Consider the following 27172-nt stretch of genomic DNA (forward strand, 5'->3'; position numbering starts at 1 on the left):
TTCAATGTCTGTTATTTATCCAAGTCTAAGTGCTTAAGCAGTATCCCAATACCCTTTCAACCTTACCGTCCGCTCACTACTCATACGCTAGCGTAAATAGCGAGCGTCGACAATGTCTATTTTACTAGAGATTGTAAAAGATTTCATGTATGTATGTATACCCTAGCTTTATTGTTTAATAACTTGATAAGTTTTATAATCAAGTATACACTAATGAACAGTTAGAATTTTGGAAAAGGAAAAGGTTGTCCGATCTCTGTCTACAAATCACGATATTAATACTTTACGAAATACGCAGAGACTTGATGGAAGAGCTGGTGCCTCTCCTGAGGGAAGCCGTGGACCGCAAGCAGGAGAACATGCGGCGGCGGCGGCGGCGCGACGCGCTGCGCCTCAACCTCAACAAGATGCTGCTCCTCATAGCGCAACGCAAGACCTTTGCTAACAGGTGCGCTCCCGTACTAGCACTTAAAATCGCCGTCAATAGAAATTGTCAATAATGTAAACAAACCATTCTATAAAATATCAGTATTCTAGCACAATCTTATTATTTTAAAGGTTGATCATGATGTGATATGAATTGATTATAACACATGGATTTAGCCAGTATCTGATGAGTTAGAATGGAAATTAAAGACATTTTGACTACAAGGTTTGTTTACATTGTTCACAAATTCTATTGACGGCGACTTTACTTAAAGCCTGACCAGAAACATATGACTACGCGCCATGTTGCGGAATTTCATTAGAACTATTTTCTTCATATTATACCGAACTGTGCTTGCACATCCGCGAACGCATACATCAGAATAAAAGCGCTCTCTTGACAATAGTCTTAGCCCATTTCTCAAAACTGAAAGTTACAAGTTACAAGCGGAAGTCTCTTTCCAACTTGTCGTATTAGACATTGACAACCACTTGTAAATTGTAACTTGTAGCTTCGAGAAATGGTCCCCTGGGGCCCGTTTCTCGAAAGGTAGTAAGCCTTGTATTACAAGTGTGTTTCCATGACAACCCATACGATTTGACAGTTCGCGCACTTGTAATACAAGGCTTGTACCTTTCGAGAAACGGGCCCCTGGTCAGCCTTTACAAGCTTGTGTAAGATGAAATGCAATTAGGATGACCTATAACATAACCACAAAATTGACATAGACATAGACATATACATTTTATTAATAATATTATAAATATTACACGTTCATCAATTGATATGAAATATACGGTTCCTTTAACCACAGTATAAAACCAGTAATAACTCTTCTTACAAACTTCACGCCGCGCGGTGTGTCCCCCTCCCTCCCCTCGCATGCGGCGAAAACATGCGAAACTGGTGATTATTGGGCTGGACAGTCGGGGCCGCGTTTGCGCGCTGTGTTGACGTGTTGAGTTCGGGAGAAAATGACGTCAGCACCGAAGACATATTTTCGTTACTGTAGTGTTTATGGGTGTATGGAAAGTTCTCAAAATGCGGAAATGTCATTCTTTAGAATTCCTAGACACCCAGAAAAGTAAGTGGTTGTTATATATTTGCAGTGTTAGGTACATTATTGCTTACGTAAATGGCGTAAAAGTGAGATTTAAAGCTAGAATGACACATTAAAATCAATAAGGATTTATCTGTAACGACATTTAGGTAGATGCTGCGATCTATCTAGCTCGAAAGTTTGGTACCTACTTAAATATTGTGCAAACATCTATTCAAACATTTTATGTAAATATGATTTCGTCAGTATTTAAGAAACAAATACGTACTTGAATCTTTATTAGATAAAAAGGTAGAAAGAGCGTTGGTACTAGCATAGCGCCATACACAGTTACTAATACGAGTAGGACAGTAGGTACCTACGTTTCTAGTTCAAACGAATCTTTTTTTTATTGTGATGGATTGGGTGTATTCTAGAGAAAACATATAAAATGAACACTTAAATTAACGCTTTTGCAATTATTGTTACACAATCTACTATTGCGCGTATGAGAGTAATATATTTATAATGATTTTTTGTGTCTTCAATACTGACTAATGTGGTGTCATGACGTGGTATTGTTATACTAAAACCTACTTACAGTTAATAGTACCTATTAGATTTACAACAACTTACATTGTACGAAGTCGATTATAGTAACGTTGTACATGTACAACCCTGCGTGACCTTGCGCAGTAGTAACGACCGCGCCGCCGCTGCCGGAGATTAACTACTGATATATCCTTATACTGTGCTTTAACGAAGACCTCATTAATGGCTTGTAAACACACATAATAATTTCAGATTTGTTGCTGGTTTTTGTGCCGTCACTGTTTAGTTTTAAACATTACACATTCGTTTTATTCAATACATCATGAAAACTAAACGACACCCAGGACATTACAGAAGAAGATATAATATATCTCAAAAATAGTTCAAATAAATTAATGACTTTCCTTTTGACACAAAGTTCAGATTGGCAGATATTTGTGAGTTGGATCCTTTTTCTTAAAGTCCTCAAACTATGTCCTATTAAAATACTGTGGTATACCTGTTCAAACTTATAAATGAAAGTACCGCTTTCAGCCCGTTCGCGCTAGAAGGGGGCAGTTTACACTCCTCCCTGACCGAGTACCTGGACGGCGTGCGGCAGTGCCTGGAGGTGGAGGCCGAGAAGGACGCGCCGGCGGCTCGGGAGCAACGGCTCACCTTCGCCGACTTCGTCACCGAACTCATCAAGAGCTTCCCACGTAAGGCTACTTTGACTGTTTTACCCTGGATTGACAAATTAACACAGTGTCTTTTCAATCTATCCATATTATAACTACAGATGTAGTGCGAAGCTCCTTCGTATTTCAAAGGAAACGTTCTTATTTGTCGCGCTAATTTGATCAACGTCAGTACTGAAGTACTTCTTCTACTGAGGCTCACGTTAGTGACTTAACGTGAAAACACAAAGGAAATAATTTCGAACTACATTTGTACTTGTACACTACTCGTTCTTCCATAGAATATATAGACAGCGAAAAAGTAAGGAACAGACTATTTTTTGGAGATTTCGGAGACGTTCTCATAGTAAAAATTGCTCACTATGACCTCCTGATTTTGTGAAGTGTAAGTCTATTTGCAGACGTCACATCTAGCAAGTTGAATTAAGATACAGCGGGTTAAATACGATTTCCATGTTTTACATTATTAACTTGAGCTTCATTTGAATCTACTGAACATTTAATAATGCAAAATTGTAAAACATGGAAAAAATCGAGTAGTTAAAAATTGCCCTCCAGTCGTAATTGATATACCGATTTCCGTTAACTACAGAAGTAGTGCTGAATATTTTACGTCGTGTTTTCACGAAAGTAATCGAACGTGAAAATGACTTCATTTATGTCGATTAATTACTAGTTATATTTAACAGTGGACATGTACGGATCGCTGATGAAGAAGGACCTGTGCCGCAGTCTGTTTTCCCTGTTCTCGGGCTGGTGCGGGCCGCTCGCCAAGCATCTAGGTGCCCTTGTTCCTCAACCACCTACCCAAGAGAACGACGAGCGGCTCAACCTATCCGCCTTGAAGGTGATTCTTTTTATAAGTTTTTATTTAACTTGCAATGCAGTCCCGATGAAAAGTATTTCATCTAGTTATGCAGAAATATTTTGCTTATCTTAATTTACACTAATGGAAAAGTAATTGAAATTTCATTATTGAGTTGTTAAAACGTTTTCAGTACAAAAAAATGATGATTTTTTCGCACTACTTCGCAAATTATACATTTTTTGTCAGGTCGAAACTTAAAGGGCCATATGTACTAAAAAACGTCGTACGATACACGTGCGAATAGGAAATTCGTAACTCTCGTTTTAATTTATAGCCACTTGATTCGAATTTCCCCGTTTCTGCATTTATATCTTAATGTGTTATTAATCTAGTTTATTTTGATCGTATACATTGTTATTGAATGAGGCTAGACCAGATAAAATACATTTTGTCAGAAAGGTGTTGTGAAGTTAATGAAGATTTCCAAAATAAATATGTGCTTTCCTAAATATATTATTAACAGAGTCATAGAAAACTAAATATGCTACTATTGTGTGCAGGCAATGAGTGCACTGGTCTGCTGCGGGTCATGTTTCGCGCCGACCGCCCTCGCCGAAGACGGCTCGCTGTACCCCTGGCTGAGCGAGATGCTTTCCTCCACTAACGATAAGGTACCAGTAAATCGTCACTACTTTTAAAAAATCTCGTATCTCACGCTGTTCCTCAAAGTTAAAACGCAGTAAGTCTATATGCATTCCATGCATACTTACTACAATTTTATTTTCATTGACAGACGAAGATACAAGTTTTTTTAAAAGTAGTGACGAAATGCACCTTTTGAACCACCCACAATTAAACGAAAATATCGCCTACAAATGCTTAATCCTCCTATATTGGTGAATGAAATTTCTCATTTTACGGTGGAAACCATACTCTCTAGAAAATATTTCCCATATAAACGGGAGAATGTTCTCGTAATTGGCACAACTATGTTTGTGACAATGCTGAGACTGACGTTTCGCAATCGATTGAGGTAGCTGGCTCACATGTCAAATACATTTCGTAAGCGTTTTTGTAAGACTAATTATATTTTATAAAGGCCTGACCCGAAATATATAACTATTGTCAAGAGGGCACTGTTATTCTAATGCATGCAGTGAAAGTTCAGTCATAGTATGAAGAAAATAGTTGTTATGGTATGAAATTCCACAACATGGCGCGTAGTCATATATTTTCAAAGAGTCTTTTTTGCTTAGATATACGAGCTGGCCCGCGAAACGATAGTGCTCCTCCTAGACTGCAACCCGGACATTGGGCCTCTGCTCGACTGGACGGTGGACAAATGCTTCACGGGGCCGCCCCGCGTCGCGGACGGCTGCTTCATGGCGCTCGCTACCATATTCAGTGCCAGGTATGTGTCTCTCAGAGTAACACTAATGTAATACTCTATCCATAATAGCTAGCTAATCTCTGTTACGCAATTTCGTATGCAGATGAAAAGGACAAAGTGCAGTTAAGTTAGAGAGCGGACATGCCGACGACGGACGTGTCGCAGTCGTTAGCTCCTTGCCTGAGGATACATGGCTCTTGTCATTGTGTGCGTACGTGGTGACACAACTCACTGGTCGTTCGTTGTTCGTTCAGTATTTTAAGTACGCTGAGTGACTCAGATTGAAAAGCGATCATGATAAAGGAAATACGTCACGTGCATTTTTTGACTACTGCGGACTTTCTACTACTCACTTGCCTACCAGGACAGCCTCGCCCAATGCAAATCTTATTTTAAACGTCAATACTATTATGACGGTTTCGTACCCCTTGCAACTTATCTTGGCCTGACTCAATTGGTACGAAACCTACGTGTTCGACAATTACGCCCACTACCATGTGACCTAAAAGTGGAAAATGTCAAAAAATTACATGTAAATAAACATATATTTTAACAATTTTTCGTTATTTTAAATAAATCCAAACTCAAATGGAATTGGGCGGGGCATGTTGCCAGGCAGAGTGATGGCAGGTGGACCAAAATGTTGACCGAATGGTGGCCGCTATCGGATGTAAGAAGCGCCTGGCATCCGTTGCCTCGTTGGGTGGACGACATTCGAAAAACTGCGGGGCACTTCTGGATGAGATTAGCCCAGGACCGGGATAAGTGGCGTACACGAAGGGAGGCCTATGCTCAGCAGTGGGCGATTAATGGCTGAAATGATGATGATGATGATGAAATAAATCGAATAACAAGAGCTACTATTTCAAGTGTAATTTAGGTAGATCGATTATAAAGACATGGATATAATAATAAAAATCAGTTTCCAAAGCATTACTCACGGTATAAACTTCCAACCCCAGACGACAAAGAGAGGCAATAAATTGGTGCTGGCAGGGCATATAAGGAAAATCTTGAAGAACATAGGAGTAATGGTAGAAGTTCTACGAGCGAGCGATATGGTATTCGCTAAACCTCCGTCCCATTAATGCCATATAAAACAAATCTAAACGTAAGTACATACCTAGTCATGTCCGCGGCCGCAGAAATAACCGACACGGGCCTATGCCCAGGCCAGGCCTGAATCTCTAAGCATAATCTTTAACGGTAGGAAAAAAACTAACAGCGTATTGAACAATATTAGATAAACAAAGCTTAAATATAATTTATTATAATGTTTTGTTTTGACATATCACTTACGTTTTCTTTTCACGGTAGCTATCCATTTAGTTCTTTGATCCAATTTCCTGTGTGCTCCAAGAAACGCATAAAACGTGCAACGACTAATTATGCCATTATTTTTACAATTAACAACAAAACAACATTGGTGGCCCATTTCAAACATTACACATTGTATTATATTTTATGAGTTTTGATAGATGACAAACCACAATCAGTGTCGATTTTGACCACCGCAAGCACTGCAATCGCTTTGCTTACCCCCCCCCCCCCTCCTCCCATGCACTTCGTACGAAGCCAATACGTGTGTTTTTCCAGCTGTCAGAAATGATTGAACCGCTACCGTAGTAAGTGGATCAAAAAGTGGCATCTTGAGCGTTGCGAGTTGCGAGGGTTTTAAGGGACAGATTAAACAGTTTTTACAGTACATCATTTATACGTGCGAAAAGGGAATTCTCCATACAAGCTTACTTTTTTCCTCCATATTTAGCACTTAAAAAAATCACGTCAATTTGTCGCTTCATTTTACCGTGAAAGACGGACAAACAAACAGACACACACACTTTCCCATTTATAATCCTTACTAATATTATAAATAGGTGTGTGTGTCTGTTTGTTTGTCCGTCTTTCACGGTAAAACGGAGCGACGAATTGACGTGATTTTTTAAGTAGAGATAGTTGAAGAGATGGAGAGTGACATAGGCTACTTTTTGCCTCTTTCTAACGTGAGCGAAGCCGAGGGCGATAGCTAGTATTATATAGTTTGGAAGTATGGATTTAACAGTGCATACGGACGCGACGTAAGTATCTCATACAAACCTACCTACAATACGAGTAAGGTCAGCGTGGAGAAGACCGTCTACCCAGAAAGACCGTCTACTAAATATAACTTTTGTATTTATATATCGATCACTTCTTACACCTCCGAAGGTATCCCTAGGACGAACACTAGTTAACAAAAAACTTAATTCGTGTTTCGAACTCGACCCTCGAGTTCAACATAGTTACCCAAAAAATTAAAATAAAATAGAAGCAATTGGAATATTTGTGCATTATGTATGTAACGTAGTAATTTAATAATCGTTCTTCCTGTCTAGTACAATTAATGCTCTTAAAACGCGTTCAATTTATTGTTTTATGTCCTGAAATATGTAACTTCGAAATTGTGCAAAATAAGTTTACTTTAATTCATCAAAGTATTATAAAAGCTGCGTAGAATATAAAATTTGCTAGCCCATAGGACCTTGTGGATCACTCCAGACTACTTTAATAGTCTAGTTTTATCCACTTTATTTCAAATAAAGTATGCCGGTCTAGCCCGCACTGACCTTATTCCTACCTATGTATATCCTATCCAATCAAACAATTTTCACAAAACTATACCCGAAATAAAATTAAAAGTATTTTAAAGCATTGATAGGAAACAAAAGAATAAACCAATCTACGTACATATTTAAATCACCTTGAATAATGAAGTCTAATAATGGGCCTCCTTTTGTCTCTTTTGAGGCTAAAGTTTTAGTAGCCGTAGTCGCTGAAATCTTTTTCCGTTTCTGATGAATGAATGACTGTCGAGTTCTCGACGTCCCTTCCTTAAGTATAAAAGAAACCCTCGCATCGCATCACTTTCACGCGTTGGTTGTGTATTGCGCTCTCAAAGATTTCCATATAGATAACGCCGTATAAAACAGTATATTTCGTACTAAAGACAATTTTGAAACTAAACATAGTATATTACGTACGTATATTACGTACTGCAGACAATTTTGAAACTAAATTGCTTAAAATAGTAACTACTCCTTTTTGCCAAAATGTATAAAAAGATTTCCAAAAAAAAGCCCGTCTCCAAAAAAGGACAAAACATTTTTCATCACACGAAATGGTAAAGGCTCACTTGATACCTACTTGTACTTCAAAAACGGTTCAGAAAGTTTCATTTTATACACATGTGTGCAACGTAATTTCATGTTTTTACGTAGAATAGATTTATAAATGACGAATTTGAAACATAAATTGTTGGATTTGATTTGGTTTTATATTTGATAGTTAGTATCTTCTTTGCATTGGTGGAGTTAAAATGTTGTGTTTCTCTCGGTGGTAGCACATTTCGGTCACTGGCGGTCAAATATATGAAAGAAGCGCGTTCCTAGCACACATTCTAAGCTCGTGTAGGTGAACGCGTACCATGCTTGTGTGAGTGAGATATTCGCGTTTTTGACATGCGGTAACCGAGAGGGGGTGGGCGGCACTTTCAGCGGGGAGCGGTAGTGGCCATACTGTACGATAGTACTCTTTATTATACTGTGGTGGTAGCATATTGGAATCGTTTGCTTGCTCGGGCGCTACACAACAACTGTGCCCCCATATAAAATAAGTGACTAAATCCTTTTTGACGTATGTACGGGGTTTATGCGTCGTTGGACTAAAAGTAAATATGGCGATGTATAAAAATGTCCACTTACATAAGTTCGGGCGTATATAATTTTGACGAAGTATAAAAATGTGCATCTGTATATTAGACCAAATATAAATATTTTGCGACACTGAACCTAAAAGTCAAAAAATGTGGCGATATATTTTAAAATTACTCTTTGTTATATTTATTATGAGAAACGAAAATGTATGCATATAAAATTTATTAAGGAATTAAATGGCTAAAATTATAACAATAATCGCTTTCTCAAGAAGGTCGTCCGCAGGCAGTGAGCCAAGATTAGATAGTTTGTAGAACCTGTCAACTTGGTGAAATAGGGGCCTGGACCTATGTAAAGAAAGTAGTCATTTTTATATTCCGACTTGATAAGACTTAGACATTTGTATACTTTGAAAGTAGTCATTTTTATATTCCGACTTGATAAGACTTGGACATTTGTATACTTTGAAAGTAGTCATTTTTATATTCCGACTTGATAAGACTTCGACATTTGTATACTTTGAAAGTAGTCATTTTTAGGGTTCCGTAGTCAACTAGGAACCCTTATAGTTTCGCCATGTCTGTCTGTCCGTCCGTCCGTCCGTCCGTCCGTCCGTCCGTCCGTCCGCGGATAATCTCAGTAACCGTAAGCACTAGAAAGCTGAAATTTGGTACCAATATGTATATCAATCACGCCAACAAAGTGCAAAAATAAAAAATGGAAAAAATGTTTTATTAGGGTACCCCCCCCCCTACATGTAAAGTGGGGGCTGATTTTTTTTTCATTCCAACCCCAACGTGTGATATATTGTTGGATAGGTTTTTAAAAATGAATAAGGGTTTACTCAGATCGTTTTTTGATAATATTAATATTTTCGGAAATAATCGATCCTAAAGGAAAAAAAAGTGCGTCTCCCCCCCTCTAACTTTTGAACCATATGTTTAAAAAATATGAAAAAAAATCACAAAAGTAGAACTTTATAAAGACTTTGTAGGAAAATTATTTTGAACTTGAAAGGTTCAGTAGTTTTTGAGAAAAATACGGAAAACTACGGAACCCTACACTGAGCGTGGCCCGACACGCTCTTGGCCGGTTTTTTATATTCCGACTTGATAAGACTTAAACATTTTGAAGTATCGGCTTTCTAATACTCGGACCAATTTTTATTTTATATGTAGACATTTTTATACATCGCCATATTTACTTTTAGTCCAACGACGCATAAACCATGTACGGTACCAACTGATATGTTTTTAGAATTACTGCATATCCTTGCCCAGGACGGCTATAGGTAGTGGACAATTTATTTGCTTTTACCTAACACTTCATCGCTACACATCGAAACAATATACAGGGTGTAAACCTAATAAGGGCGAACCTCTTAACGGTGGTGAGTATAGGACATAAAAAATTGAATTAGATAACTTTTACTTAAAATTGAAATATTTTTTTTATCCATACAAATTAATTCGGCCCGCAACGTAATGCAAACACACTCGCGTTAAACGCTCGTTGACAGTTGTCATTGATTGTCATCGCAACCACGTTTACAATACATTGCCGCTGGAAATTTTTCAAAAATTAATTATGGGCTGAAAATTAAGAGTAACTCAAAAACACCTCTTAATTAATGATAACAATGTAATGATAACAATATTGGATTATATACCTGGTTTCATTTATCGCCCTTATTACGTTTACGCACTGTATAATTAGTTATTACTATATCAATAGTCTAATAAAAAAACGTGCTTCGAAAACATCAAGAAAAGTTATGCTTGTTTAAATTTCGCCTTGTCTTTCGTGCTCAGCTAGATGGTGCAAATATGAATATTTGTTAATTTTAACACATATCAAAAGGATACCTATGGGGAAATTGTTGAAACTAAAGTTTTAGTTATTTTATCCCTGTGACATTCACTCTGAGAATAGGTAATCTCTTAACAAACACATTCCACCCTACGTACTGCCTACGTTTCGCATAACTGTGGTAATGTAACAGGAAATATCCTGAGTACATATATGAGAGTATCTTCGAGCAAGTTTCAAGGAATAAGACAATGTAAATCAGTTAATTGGTTTCGAAGCTATCAAGTCACAAACGGACACCCTAATATAGTATCACACACTCCCACGGGTTACGTGAGGGGTTTCAATGCCCCTATTATTAATGATGCTTGTTCATTTACCGTCCATAGTTATTACGTGTACCTCTACCTTATGACTTAAGTTGGTTTGGTACTCAAAGCCAAAGACGCTAAAAGCGTTCTCCGTATTTTTAATCGTACGTTATACAATAGTGCTTAAGTTAATGTGTCAATAATAAGATTTGAAAGTAATTATATATCTTTGTTTATGACAGTTACTGAGAAAACAACATACCTGAGAAAAATCAGGAAAATTTGATGCTCGTATAAAAGGTACCATACTTACAATACCATACTCCAGTTGATAGTCCGTTAGATGGTACTACCGATAAATATTTAACAATTTTAACACACTGTCATATCAGTGAAAAACATACGGATCAAATTGTCAACTGAGGATCTAAAAATATTAATCCAGTCTCAAAACATGGCAGGTAAATGCGCTGTGAGTACAGAATTTTTCACAGTAAACCGCTATAATACTCCATTCTCTTTGTCATAAGTAAGGATTGTCCGCTATTCGGCAGTTTCGCAATCGCTAAAGAAAGTCCTCATTCGCTAACAATGCAGCTCCTGGGATGTGATTTGAATATATCGATCGAATCCTTAGAGAGTTAACATTATTTTGTGTTTCTACAGAGTGGGGCCTGTAACAAAGGCGAAGAATTGAACTGTAGACTATTCTCCTTATACTGATCAACATTTGTTCGGCGACTTTTAAAAATAACTTGTATTTTGACTTTTATCACCCTTGAAAGTTTTTTCTAGGAGGTAATGTATTGCGAATTCTGTTAAGTCTAAAGTGTGACAGACAACGTCAATGACAACAATAATGGCGTACATTGAAGCTAATATTTATTTTGCATGAAAAATAAAAAAATTAAAGACTTCATAATTTTTAAAAGTCACTGAACTAATCTTGATCAGTATAAGGAGAATAGCCTACATTTCAATTCTTCGCCTTTGTTACAGGCCCCACTCTGTATACTATTGGAGGCTGACTAGAGAGTTACCTGCCAAACCCTTATCTTAGTTGATCTAGTTCGCTTAGTTTGGATACTTTTTCAACGAGTTAGCGGACCATGAAAACTCGTCTTTTGTTTTTAGGGTTCCGTAGTCAACTAGGAACCCTTATAGTTTCGCCATGTCTGTCTGTCGGTCTGTCCGTCCGTCCGTCCGTCCGTCCGTCCGTCCGTCCGTCCGTCCGTCCGTCCGTCCGCGGATAATCTCAGTAACCGTTAGCACTAGAAAGCTGAAATTTGGTACCAATATGTATATCAATCCCGCCAACAAAGTACAAAAATAAAAAATGGAAAAAAATGTTTTATTAGGGTACCCCCTACATGTAAAGTGGAGGCTGATATTTTTTTTCATTCCAACCCCAACATGTGATATATTGTTGGATAGGTATTTAAAAATGAATAAGGGTTTACTACGATCGTTTCTTGATGATATTAATATTTCTGGAAATAATCGCTCCTAAAGGAAAAAAAGTGCGTCCCCCCCCCCCCTCTAACTTTTGAACCATATGTTTAAAAAATATGAAAAAATCACAAAAGTAGAACTTTATAAAGACTTTCTAGGAAAATTGTTTTGAACTTGATAGGTTCAGTAGTTTTTTAAAAATACGGAAAACTACGGAACCCTACACTGAGCGTGGCCCGACACGTTCTTGGCCTGTTTTTATACTTAGGGCATACTGAAAGTCTCTGGAACTGGCCACTTATAAAAGAGAAAGTAAAAAAACAATTATACAATTTAAAAAAGAACTCTCTGGTAGTATGTAGCCGTTTTATTTGTGAGATTGTCATTTGTTTTTTCATCGTGACGTCGGTTTGCAATTTGTTTGTCGCCGTCGCAATGAACTTAACCCGTGAAAATTATCGAAGCTTGATTTTTTACGATTTTCGATGTGGCTTAAGTCAGCAAGAGAGTTGTCAAAGACTTCAATTAGCATTTGGTGATGAAGCCCCATGTCGTAGCTCTGTCTATTCGTGGTTTAGTGAATTTAGACCTGGACGTAATCATCTCCATGACGATGAACGTGAAGGCCGGCCGGTGACCGCGGTTACTGATATCAAGGACCATTTAATACTAGACTGATATAGCCCATACAAAAAAGCGTACCCCTGAAAAAAGCTTAGTTTTTGCTTTAAAACTAGATGGCGTTGTTTCGTAACCCGGGAGTGGAAAAAAACATATTTTCACACATATTTTTACTTGTTTTTATATTATACTATGAATAACTATCAAAAAACTTTATTTTAATATCAAAATATTGGCTCAAAACACAATTTTTACAAATTATATTTTTTGGTCGGCCTCGACGTAATTGTGATCGCTTCGCTGGCTAAGTTTGTTCGCATGTTGTCTAATTATTGCGAAATAAAATGACTAGATGACGTTGGTGGACTAGGAAAATGTCACATCCGTTTCGTTGTTCATTAATATAATATACTTAGTGATAATAAACCTATATGTTGAGCTCAAATACATTCAACAAAACGCAATCATTGTGCCAACAGATGTGACATCTGACATCCATGTCACATCACAAATGTCATTGTATGATTTATTGAATATTCATAATATGGATAATAAATATTTTAGAATCGCAGCAGCAATGCGAGTAGAGATACAGAATTAATAACTATATTAATAATTGTATGACCAATGACCTCATACATAAAATTACCAGTTTAGGTGACGAAGGCGAATCCAATTTGTAAACATTAAATGTGCTTAGGAAAAGAATCTTTCCGATTTTCAACGGGACACGGCTGAAGGGGCGAGCTGGTTTCGACTGCGCCCATGCATCTCAATTGTCCAGAAAGTTCATTCGAAGATCATTTTGCTTATAATAATCTGAGTAATCACAGTGAATGGTTTGACAGTATTTCAGCTAACATGTAGAGAGACTTGCTAGCTTCGTCGGTCAGGCTTCGTCTTGGACACAACGCGGATAAAGCGTAACCTATGTAAAGAAAGTAGTCATTTTTATATTCCGACTTGATAAGACTTAGACATTTGTATACTTTGAAAGTAGTCATTTTTATATTCCGACTTGATAAGACTTGGACATTTGTATACTTTGAAAGTAGTCATTTTTATATTCCGACTTGATAAGACTTCGACATTTGTATACTTTGAAAGTAGTCATTTTTAGGGTTCCGTAGTCAACTAGGAACCCTTATAGTTTCGCCATGTCTGTCTGTCCGTCCGTCCGTCCGTCCGTCCGTCCGTCCGTCCGTCCGCGGATAATCTCAGTAACCGTAAGCACTAGAAAGCTGAAATTTGGTACCAATATGTATATCAATCACGCCAACAAAGTGCAAAAATAAAAAATGGAAAAAAATGTTTTATTAGGGTACCCCCCCTACATGTAAAGTGGGGGCTGATTTTTTTTTCATTCCAACCCCAACGTGTGATATATTGTTGGATAGGTATTTAAAAATGAATAAGGGTTTACTCAGATCGTTTTTTGATAATATTAATATTTTCGGAAATAGTCGTTCCTAAAGGAAAAAAAAGTGCGTCTCCCCCCCTCTAACTTTTGAACCATATGTTTAAAAAATATGAAAAAAAATCACAAAAGTAGAACTTTATAAAGACTTTGTAGGAAAATTATTTTGAACTTGAAAGGTTCAGTAGTTTTTGAGAAAAATACGGAAAACTACGGAACCCTACACTGAGCGTGGCCCGACACGCTCTTGGCCGGTTTTTTATATTCCGACTTGATAAGACTTAAACATTTTGAAGTATCGGCTTTCTAATACTCGAACCAATTTTTATTTTATATGTAGACATTTTTATACATCGCCATATTTACTTTTAGTCCAACGACGCATAAACCATGTACGGTACCAACTGATATGTTTATTAGAATTACTGCATATCCTTGCCCAGGACGGCTATAGGTAGTGGACAATTTATTTGCTTTTACCTAACACTTCATCGCTACACATCGAAACAATATACAGGGTGTAAACCTAATAAGGGCGAACCTCTTAACGGTGGTGAGTATAGGACATAAAAAATTGAATTAGATAACTTTTACTTAAAATTGAAATATTTTTTTTATCCATACAAATTAATTCGGCCCGCAACGTAATGCAAACACACTCGCGTTAAACGCTCGTTGACAGTTGTCATTGATTGTCATCGCAACCACGTTTACAATACATTGCCGCTGGGAAATTTTTCAAAAATTAATTATGGGCTGAAAATTAAGAGTAACTCAAAAACACCTCTTAATTAATGATAACAATGCGTCGCGCTCTCGACATGTAAAGGCGGGGTGTCGCTACTCTTGAGAAAGGTTCTCGAAATTGAACCGAAATATGTCAAACGCTATATCGACTTAATACGTGAGTAACCCGCTTAAAATATTTTTAAATATGTATGAGTCTCACAGGAGTTTTATAGTTAATAATGATAACAATATTGGATTATATACCTGGTTTCATTTATCGCCCTTATTACGTTTACGCACTGTATAATTAGTTATTACTATATCAATAGTCTAATAAAAAAACGTGCTTCGAAAACATCAAGAAAAGTTATGCTTGTTTAAATTTCGCCTTGTCTTTCGTGCTCAGCTAGATGGTGCAAATATGAATATTTGTTAATTTTAACACATATCAAAAGGATACCTATGGGGAAATTGTTGAAACTAAAGTTTTAGTTATTTTATCCCTGTGACATTCACTCTGAGAATAGGTAATCTCTTAACAAACACATTCCACCCTACGTACTGCCTACGTTTCGCATAACTGTGGTAATGTAACAGGAAATATCCTGAGTACATATATGAGAGTATCTTCGAGCAAGTTTCAAGGAATAAGACAATGTAAATCAGTTAATTGGTTTCGAAGCTATCAAGTCACAAACGGACACCCTAATATAGTATCACACACTCCCACGGGTTACGTGAGGGGTTTCAATGCCCCTATTATTAATGATGCTTGTTCATTTACCGTCCATAGTTATTACGTGTACCTCTACCTTATGACTTAAGTTGGTTTGGTACTCAAAGCCAAAGACGCTAAAAGCGTTCTCCGTATTTTTAATCGTACGTTATACAATAGTGCTTAAGTTAATGTGTCAATAATAAGATTTGAAAGTAATTATATATCTTTGTTTATGACAGTTACTGAGAAAACAACATACCTGAGAAAAATCAGGAAAATTTGATGCTCGTATAAAAGGTACCATACTTACAATACCATACTCCAGTTGATAGTCCGTTAGATGGTACTACCGATAAATATTTAACAATTTTAACACACTGTCATATCAGTGAAAAACATACGGATCAAATTGTCAACTGAGGATCTAAAAATATTAATCCAGTCTCAAAACATGGCAGGTAAATGCGCTGTGAGTACAGAATTTTTCACAGTAAACCGCTATAATACTCCATTCTCTTTGTCATAAGTAAGGATTGTCCGCTATTCGGCAGTTTCGCAATCGCTAAAGAAAGTCCTCATTCGCTAACAATGCAGCTCCTGGGATGTGATTTGAATATATCGATCGAATCCTTAGAGAGTTAACATTATTTTGTGTTTCTACATATACTATTGGAGGCTGACTAGAGAGTTACCTGCCAAACCCTTATCTTAGTTGATCTAGTTCGCTTAGTTTGGATACTTTTTCAACGAGTTAGCGGACCATGAAAACTCGTCTTTTGTTTTTAGGGTTCCGTAGTCAACTAGGAACCCTTATAGTTTCGCCATGTCTGTCTGTCGGTCTGTCCGTCCGTCCGTCCGTCCGTCCGTCCGTCCGTCCGTCCGTCCGTCCGTCCGTCCGCGGATAATCTCAGTAACCGTTAGCACTAGAAAGCTGAAATTTGGTACCAATATGTATATCAATCCCGCCAACAAAGTACAAAAATAAAAAATGGAAAAAAATGTTTTATTAGGGTACCCCCCCTACATGTAAAGTGGAGGCTGATATTTTTTTTCATTCCAACCCCAACATGTGATATATTGTTGGATAGGTATTTAAAAATGAATAAGGGTTTACTACGATCGTTTCTTGATGATATTAATATTTCTGGAAATAATCGCTCCTAAAGGAAAAAAAGTGCGTCCCCCCCCTCTAACTTTTGAACCATATGTTTAAAAAATATGAAAAAAATCACAAAAGTAGAACTTTATAAAGACTTTCTAGGAAAATTGTTTTGAACTTGATAGGTTCAGTAGTTTTTTAAAAATACGGAAAACTACGGAACCCTACACTGAGCGTGGCCCGACACGTTCTTGGCCTGTTTTTATACTTAGGGCATACTGAAAGTCTCTGGAACTGGCCACTTATAAAAGAGAAAGTAAAAAAACAATTATACAATTTAAAAAAGAACTCTCTGGTAGTATGTAGCCGTTTTATTTGTGAGATTGTCATTTGTTTTTTCATCGTGACGTCGGTTTGCAATTTGTTTGTCGCCGTCGCAATGAACTTAACCCGTGAAAATTATCGAAGCTTGATTTTTTACGATTTTCGATGTGGCTTAAGTCAGCAAGAGAGTTGTCAAAGACTTCAATTAGCATTTGGTGATGAAGCCCCATGTCGTAGCTCTGTCTATTCGTGGTTTAGTGAATTTAGACCTGGACGTAATCATCTCCATGACGATGAACGTGAAGGCCGGCCGGTGACCGCGGTTACTGATATCAAGGACCATTTAATACTAGACTGATATAGCCCATACAAAAAAGCGTACCCCTGAAAAAAGCTTAGTTTTTGCTTTAAAACTAGATGGCGTTGTTTCGTAACCCGGGAGTGGAAAAAAACATATTTTCACACATATTTTTACTTGTTTTTATATTATACTATGAATAACTATCAAAAAACTTTATTTTAATATCAAAATATTGGCTCAAAACACAATTTTTACAAATTATATTTTTTGGTCGGCCTCGACGTAATTGTGATCGCTTCGCTGGCTAAGTTTGTTCGCATGTTGTCTAATTATTGCGAAATAAAATGACTAGATGACGTTGGTGGACTAGGAAAATGTCACATCCGTTTCGTTGTTCATTAATATAATATACTTAGTGATAATAAACCTATATGTTGAGCTCAAATACATTCAACAAAACGCAATCATTGTGCCAACAGATGTGACATCTGACATCCATGTCACATCACAAATGTCATTGTATGATTTATTGAATATTCATAATATGGATAATAAATATTTTAGAATCGCAGCAGCAATGCGAGTAGAGATACAGAATTAATAACTATATTAATAATTGTATGACCAATGACCTCATACATAAAATTACCAGTTTAGGTGACGAAGGCGAATCCAATTTGTAAACATTAAATGTGCTTAGGAAAAGAATCTTTCCGATTTTCAACGGGACACGGCTGAAGGGGCGAGCTGGTTTCGACTGCGCCCATGCATCTCAATTGTCCAGAAAGTTCATTCGAAGATCATTTTGCTTATAATAATCTGAGTAATCACAGTGAATGGTTTGACAGTATTTCAGCTAACATGTAGAGAGACTTGCTAGCTTCGTCGGTCAGGCTTCGTCTTGGACACAACGCGGATAAAGCGTAACCTATGTAAAGAAAGTAGTCATTTTTATATTCCGACTTGATAAGACTTAGACATTTGTATACTTTGAAAGTAGTCATTTTTATATTCCGACTTGATAAGACTTGGACATTTGTATACTTTGAAAGTAGTCATTTTTATATTCCGACTTGATAAGACTTCGACATTTGTATACTTTGAAAGTAGTCATTTTTAGGGTTCCGTAGTCAACTAGGAACCCTTATAGTTTCGCCATGTCTGTCTGTCCGTCCGTCCGTCCGTCCGTCCGTCCGTCCGTCCGTCCGCGGATAATCTCAGTAACCGTAAGCACTAGAAAGCTGAAATTTGGTACCAATATGTATATCAATCACGCCAACAAAGTGCAAAAATAAAAAATGGAAAAAAATGTTTTATTAGGGTACCCCCTACATGTAAAGTGGGGGCTGATTTTTTTTTCATTCCAACCCCAACGTGTGATATATTGTTGGATAGGTATTTAAAAATGAATAAGGGTTTACTCAGATCGTTTTTTGATAATATTAATATTTTCGGAAATAGTCGTTCCTAAAGGAAAAAAAAGTGCGTCTCCCCCCCTCTAACTTTTGAACCATATGTTTAAAAAATATGAAAAAAAATCACAAAAGTAGAACTTTATAAAGACTTTGTAGGAAAATTATTTTGAACTTGAAAGGTTCAGTAGTTTTTGAGAAAAATACGGAAAACTACGGAACCCTACACTGAGCGTGGCCCGACACGCTCTTGGCCGGTTTTTTATATTCCGACTTGATAAGACTTAAACATTTTGAAGTATCGGCTTTCTAATACTCGAACCAATTTTTATTTTATATGTAGACATTTTTATACATCGCCATATTTACTTTTAGTCCAACGACGCATAAACCATGTACGGTACCAACTGATATGTTTATTAGAATTACTGCATATCCTTGCCCAGGACGGCTATAGGTAGTGGACAATTTATTTGCTTTTACCTAACACTTCATCGCTACACATCGAAACAATATACAGGGTGTAAACCTAATAAGGGCGAACCTCTTAACGGTGGTGAGTATAGGACATAAAAAATTGAATTAGATAACTTTTACTTAAAATTGAAATATTTTTTTTATCCATACAAATTAATTCGGCCCGCAACGTAATGCAAACACACTCGCGTTAAACGCTCGTTGACAGTTGTCATTGATTGTCATCGCAACCACGTTTACAATACATTGCCGCTGGGAAATTTTTCAAAAATTAATTATGGGCTGAAAATTAAGAGTAACTCAAAAACACCTCTTAATTAATGATAACAATGCGTCGCGCTCTCGACATGTAAAGGCGGGGTGTCGCTACTCTTGAGAAAGGTTCTCGAAATTGAACCGAAATATGTCAAACGCTATATCGACTTAATACGTGAGTAACCCGCTTAAAATATTTTTAAATATGTATGAGTCTCACAGGAGTTTTATAGTTAATAATGATAACAATATTGGATTATATACCTGGTTTCATTTATCGCCCTTATTACGTTTACGCACTGTATAATTAGTTATTACTATATCAATAGTCTAATAAAAAAACGTGCTTCGAAAACATCAAGAAAAGTTATGCTTGTTTAAATTTCGCCTTGTCTTTCGTGCTCAGCTAGATGGTGCAAATATGAATATTTGTTAATTTTAACACATATCAAAAGGATACCTATGGGGAAATTGTTGAAACTAAAGTTTTAGTTATTTTATCCCTGTGACATTCACTCTGAGAATAGGTAATCTCTTAACAAACACATTCCACCCTACGTACTGCCTACGTTTCGCATAACTGTGGTAATGTAACAGGAAATATCCTGAGTACATATATGAGAGTATCTTCGAGCAAGTTTCAAGGAATAAGACAATGTAAATCAGTTAATTGGTTTCGAAGCTATCAAGTCACAAACGGACACCCTAATATAGTATCACACACTCCCACGGGTTACGTGAGGGGTTTCAATGCCCCTATTATTAATGATGCTTGTTCATTTACCGTCCATAGTTATTACGTGTACCTCTACCTTATGACTTAAGTTGGTTTGGTACTCAAAGCCAAAGACGCTAAAAGCGTTCTCCGTATTTTTAATCGTACGTTATACAATAGTGCTTAAGTTAATGTGTCAATAATAAGATTTGAAAGTAATTATATATCTTTGTTTATGACAGTTACTGAGAAAACAACATACCTGAGAAAAATCAGGAAAATTTGATGCTCGTATAAAAGGTACCATACTTACAATACCATACTCCAGTTGATAGTCCGTTAGATGGTACTACCGATAAATATTTAACAATTTTAACACACTGTCATATCAGTGAAAAACATACGGATCAAATTGTCAACTGAGGATCTAAAAATATTAATCCAGTCTCAAAACATGGCAGGTAAATGCGCTGTGAGTACAGAATTTTTCACAGTAAACCGCTATAATACTCCATTCTCTTTGTCATAAGTAAGGATTGTCCGCTATTCGGCAGTTTCGCAATCGCTAAAGAAAGTCCTCATTCGCTAACAATGCAGCTCCTGGGATGTGATTTGAATATATCGATCGAATCCTTAGAGAGTTAACATTATTTTGTGTTTCTACATATACTATTGGAGGCTGACTAGAGAGTTACCTGCCAAACCCTTATCTTAGTTGATCTAGTTCGCTTAGTTTGGATACTTTTTCAACGAGTTAGCGGACCATGAAAACTCGTCTTTTGTTTTTAGGGTTCCGTAGTCAACTAGGAACCCTTATAGTTTCGCCATGTCTTTTTGTCTGTCGGTCTGTCAACCGTCCGTCCGTCCGTCCGTCCGTCCGTCCGTCCGTCCGTCCGTCCGCGGATAATCTCAGTAACCGTTAGCACTAGAAAGCTGAAATTTGGTACCAATATGTATATCAATCCCGCCAACAAAGTACAAAAATAAAAAATGGAAAAAAATGTTTTATTAGGGTACCCCCCCTACATGTAAAGTGGAGGCTGATATTTTTTTTCATTCCAACCCCAACATGTGATATATTGTTGGATAGGTATTTAAAAATGAATAAGGGTTTACTACGATCGTTTCTTGATGATATTAATATTTCTGGAAATAATCGCTCCTAAAGGAAAAAAAAGTGCGTCCCCCCCCCCTCTAACTTTTGAACCATATGTTTAAAAAATATGAAAAAAATCACAAAAGTAGAACTTTATAAAGACTTTCTAGGAAAATTGTTTTGAACTTGATAGGTTCAGTAGTTTTTTAAAAATACGGAAAACTACGGAACCCTACACTGAGCGTGGCCCGACACGTTCTTGGCCTGTTTTTATACTTAGGGCATACTGAAAGTCTCTGGAACTGGCCACTTATAAAAGAGAAAGTAAAAAAACAATTATACAATTTAAAAAAAAGAACTCTCTGGTAGTATGTAGCCGTTTTATTTGTGAGATTGTCATTTGTTTTTTCATCGTGACGTCGGTTTGCAATTTGTTTGTCGCCGTCGCAATGAACTTAACCCGTGAAAATTATCGAAGCTTGATTTTTTACGATTTTCGATGTGGCTTAAGTCAGCAAGAGAGTTGTCAAAGACTTCAATTAGCATTTGGTGATGAAGCCCCATGTCGTAACTCTGTCTATTCGTGGTTTAGTGAATTTAGACCTGGACGTAATCATCTCCATGACGATGAACGTGAAGGCCGGCCGGTGACCGCGGTTACTGATATCAAGGACCATTTAATACTAGACTGATATAGCCCATACAAAAAAGCGTACCCCTGAAAAAAGCTTAGTTTTTGCTTTAAAACTAGATGGCGTTGTTTCGTAACCCGGGAGTGGAAAAAAACATATTTTCACACATATTTTTACTTGTTTTTATATTATACTATGAATAACTATCAAAAAACTTTATTTTAATATCAAAATATTGGCTCAAAACACAATTTTTACAAATTATATTTTTTGGTCGGCCTCGACGTAATTGTGATCGCTTCGCTGGCTAAGTTTGTTCGCATGTTGTCTAATTATTGCCAAATAAAATGACTAGATGACGTTGGTGGACTAGGAAAATGTCACATCCGTTTCGTTGTTCATTAATATAATATACTTAGTGATAATAAACCTATATGTTGAGCTCAAATACATTCAACAAAACGCAATCATTGTGCCAACAGATGTGACATCTGACATCCATGTCACATCACAAATGTCATTGTATGATTTATTGAATATTCATAATATGGATAATAAATATTTTAGAATCGCAGCAGCAATGCGAGTAGAGATACAGAATTAATAACTATATTAATAATTGTATGACCAATGACCTCATACATAAAATTACCAGTTTAGGTGACGAAGGCGAATCCAATTTGTAAACATTAAATGTGCTAAGGAAAAGAATCTTTCCGATTTTCAACGGGACACGGCTGAAGGGGCGAGCTGGTTTCGACTGCGCCCATGCATCTCAATTGTCCAGAAAGTTCATTCGAAGATCATTTTGCTTATAATAATCTGAGTAATCACAGTGAATGGTTTGACAGTATTTCAGCTAACATGTAGAGAGACTTGCTAGCTTCGTCGGTCAGGCTTCGTCTTGGACACAACGCGGATAGTTAGGCCGCCAGGTGTGGCACTTTGGATTACGTTTTTATAATAAATTAATGATAGTTTGTATTGTTTTGGTAATATATTTTCTACTCGTATACTACTCGTTTGGTACTCGTATAAACCTAAACTGAGATAATAAATGAATAAAAGGAAATAATTAGTGAAACTCTGACATAAGTAATAATTAATGAGACTAAATGCGTTTTCACATTATCCGATCCGATATCGGATGTAGGACTGATACCCCATACATTACAGGCGCTATCTTGGATTTTTTCCATTTAAATCCTTCCGACATCCGATATCGGATCGGATAATGTGAAAACGGACTAAGACAATAGATACCTTGTTAGTGTTATATACCTATGCCTATGTATATCCCACCAAAAACATTCTGTAAAAAATAGCCGTCTCGATGGAGCTGCTTGTTTATCTCTAAAAAGTAATGAAATCTACATAAAGTTCCTTACTGCGATTTCTTTATTATTATAGTTAACTAGCCTTTGCCCGCGGCTTCGCTCGCGTTAAATTCGAAAATCTCTCCACAAACTTCCATCCTCCATTCTAAGGAAGTGGGGGATATAAAAAGAGACAAAAAGTAGCCTATGTCACTTTCCATCCCTTCAACTATCTCCACTTAAAAAATCACGTCAATACGTCGCTCCGTTTTGCCGTGAAAGATGGACAAACAAACAGACACACACACTTTCCCATTTATAATATTAGTATGGATGTTGTGTGACTTGGCCGTTGAAGTGTAGCGGTGCTGGCGACAGATTGGTGCAATGGTGTCATGGAGCACCTGGTTATAAACTTCTTTATACCCTTGTGTATAAAGAAGTTTATAAGTTTCATATTCGATGGTCCGAGCTAAGGTTCGTAAAGCCATGAAGCCGAGCTGATAATCATTGTCACTAAACGCCGATCGAAACGCAGTCTGAAGTGGGTGATAGACGTACGATACGAGCAGGTATGCGTACTTATGGCTCGACGACCTTTTTCGATTGTGTGTCACCGTAAGTACGCGTAAAAACCGCTGCGCATAGTAGTCGACCATCCAATGCGTACTTGCTCGTACGCCTATCACCCACTTGACGTCGCGCCAACACTTTATGGAAAAAGCGGGTTTTCGACAACTACCAATAAGATTTTAGACATTCAAAAATCTTCAATAATACTCAACTGTTTCGGTCGCACTCGTTAAAATATAGGATAGGATTGGTATGAGCGAGACGGTCAGGAGATTGATTGTCAACATGATATCTATCATAAACACCGTTCGAAATGGCCTCATTAAAATCTAAATTTTAAATATATTGAAAGTAATATTACTAATCATTGACGTCACGCTCAAAATGAAAGAGATAGAAAATTTGACAGTATGGTACTCTTTTGCATGATTGTCATAATTCAAAATAAGAACGATGGCTTGCGTTGTAAACAGGGACTGAAACATGACACGGGCCCCTAGCGTCATCTATATCTTTTCACTGTATACTTGTAATTTCACTGTATCAGCTTGTAATGCCGTTGAACTACCGCGTGCTTTTTTGTACCGAAAATTTTTGGTAACAAAAAAGGAAGGTTTCATACAAACTACATAGGACAAAAAAATCGCCTACCAATTTTTATCAAAACATGATTTTATCATTCAAATGACACTCTTAGTGACATCTAGTGACATAGATTTACGGCTGCCAACGGGGTACGGTATTTAGTATGGACTCTGCTGGTCCTTTATAATCGTCCTTGCTGATATTAATATTGAGGCTGTACGAGAACTAATTATCACTGACAAAAAAAAATACGTGTCAGCAGATTCGCAATATCTTAGGCATAGGAATGAGTCAGGTCCAAAAGATATTACATTTATATCTGAAGGTTCGGAAATTATGCACTCGATGGATACCTCATGATTTATCAGAAGACCAGAAAGGACTGCGTGTAGAGTGGTGCCCTAAAATGATAAAAAAAATTGACGGAGGGCAATCAACGGTTGTGTATAATATCGTGACTGATGACGAAACATGGGTGTACTGTTTTGAACCGCAAAGGAAAAGTCAGTCGGCGAAATTTGGTCTTTCCTTTTGAAGAGTTGCCGATGAAAGTTAAAAAAAGCCGAAGCACTGGTAAAAAATTGTTGCTTCTTTTTTCGGAAAATTAGGGCATTACACCACTATACCGCTTGAAAACCAAAGAACAGTAACTTCAGACTGGTATGTACATACGTGTTTGCCCAGCGTGTTCGACAAAATTCGTGAAAAGCGTCCCCTTAGCAAAATAGTCCTTCACCACGACAACGCGTCGGCACATTCCGCTAAGGCAACTAATGCGTTTTTGAAGTTCTCAAACGTAAAATTAACGACTCATCCGCCATACAGCCCCGACCTAGCACCACGCGATTTATTTTTATTTCCAAAAATTAAAGATAAACTTAGAGGTTCGCGATTTACAAGCCCTGAAATGGCAGTGAATGCCTTCCGCGAAGCCATCGAAGAGGTCCCTAAAGACGACTGGACCCACTGCTTTTCACAATGATTCCAACAAATGAAAAAGTGTGTAAATAGTAAAGGTATATACTTTGAAAAACAATAAATATATAATATACATCATGTGTAGTCTTATTTATCAGAATCCAGAAACTTTCAGTATGGCCCACGTAACAACGTTAGTTTTTTTACATTTACACGAATGTAACACTTTTAGGTTGTTTCGACTCTAAATCACAAAAACTATATTAAAACAAATAAAAAATTATATACATATAGTTAAATAACATTATATTTTGAAATGGACTATAAAAATGAATGTGAAAATAAGTCGAAAAAAATTAGCGTTTTTTAACATGTTTCTTTACACAAAAGCCCTTAAATCTCAGCAATATATTTTCACTGCATTTATTTATTATAAAACGATAACTTTATTGATAAAGAGCTGACGAGGACATAACGAAATTATACAAGTATTAATTTGGCAATACGAAACCCTAAACAACTCTATTAGCAAATTAGGCTAAGTACTTCCTAAGTCCGTGCCCTCATTTCTAAATATCTTACCGAACAACTAACTAATACTTAATCAGACGTCGAAATATTTATAAATTCATTTTAATTTCATGACGTTGAGTGTTGTTATTATGTTATTATGATGTATATCAGTCTGTCAAACCCTTGGTATGTACATATATACCAATGTTTATATGTACATACACCCATATTCGCCCAATTCGTGTATGTATAAAATTATTACAAGTGATTTTATTATTTCATAGATAAGTATTAAATGATTCACGTATAGTGAATACCATGTGGTACCTAACATAACATCCATCCGGATCCATGTCCAACTCTTTCACTATGCATGCGATTCGTCTTTGGAACGATCTCCCTCTTGACATAAGGCAAAGTCAGACCAAGTCTCTGTTTAAGATCAAGTTGCGCAGACATCTTTTAGAAAAGTCTCATAACTAAGAGTCGTAATAATTATAAGGCAGATATATATATTTATTTATGTATATATAATGTTATATGTATACGTATGTATATTTATGTGTATTTGTAAGTAGGTGTCTATATTATTTTAAGTATGTATATATTTTTTAATATATATAATAGTAAGCTGAATGATATATATAATCATTTATGGTTATTTAGTAGGTATTCCATTTCTCGTTATTGCGACATTTCTTGCACCTATTAAGCTCTTATAGATCTCTGTTTGGCCCAAAGGTTAGCTGGTAGAGAATGCCTTCTGGCATTAATTTCGCCTTTTGTACATTTTTTTACTGTGCAATAAAGTTTAAATAAATAAATAAAATAAATAAACATAGTACATATGTAAAAATAAATTCCATTTTTGGCACAAGCTTTTATCGCCGACTGTACCTTTCTTTCCACAGCCATCTACTGCTCTCCGAGACGTTTCTAAAAATCCCTAACTCGATGGGGATACGACGTTTCATAACAGAGTTCCTATGACCACCTTTCTGTTCCATCATCAGATCAGCTCCATGATACCATAATATTGCATTGTCACGTGATTTACATATGTATGAAAAATCGGATATCGAAATACAAGCTCAATCGGAAACCGGGAAGTGGGTCAAATTCGCTTCTACGTTTTGACGCACACTAACATACTAACAAGGCAAGTTGAATAAAATTTAAGAAGACGCATTTTGTATCAACCACATTCCGAATTCAGCGATATCTTTGGGGATGAAAATATTATCCTACTTGTATCTCGCTACCTATTTCGCTTGGGACCGTCCCGACGAACTACAGCCAAATGCAATTGAAGTT

The 27172-nt window shown here is 36.8% G+C and overlaps 1 protein-coding gene across 1 annotated transcript in view; it reads left to right on the top strand.

The window, feature by feature from the left end:
* Positions 1–27172, top strand: part of LOC125241883 (protein furry) — a 179952-nt gene that overhangs the window by 18951 nt on the left and 133829 nt on the right. Inside the window, exons 20-24 of the mRNA XM_048150568.1 lie at positions 299–448; positions 2553–2716; positions 3385–3542; positions 4064–4174; positions 4760–4914. Coding sequence (XP_048006525.1) covers positions 299–448; positions 2553–2716; positions 3385–3542; positions 4064–4174; positions 4760–4914 — 738 coding nt within the window. The remainder of the gene's footprint in view (positions 1–298; positions 449–2552; positions 2717–3384; positions 3543–4063; positions 4175–4759; positions 4915–27172) is intronic.

This window comes from Leguminivora glycinivorella, chromosome Z (genome assembly GCF_023078275.1).
Source record: "Leguminivora glycinivorella isolate SPB_JAAS2020 chromosome Z, LegGlyc_1.1, whole genome shotgun sequence".
Lineage (NCBI taxonomy): Eukaryota > Metazoa > Arthropoda > Insecta > Lepidoptera > Tortricidae > Leguminivora > Leguminivora glycinivorella.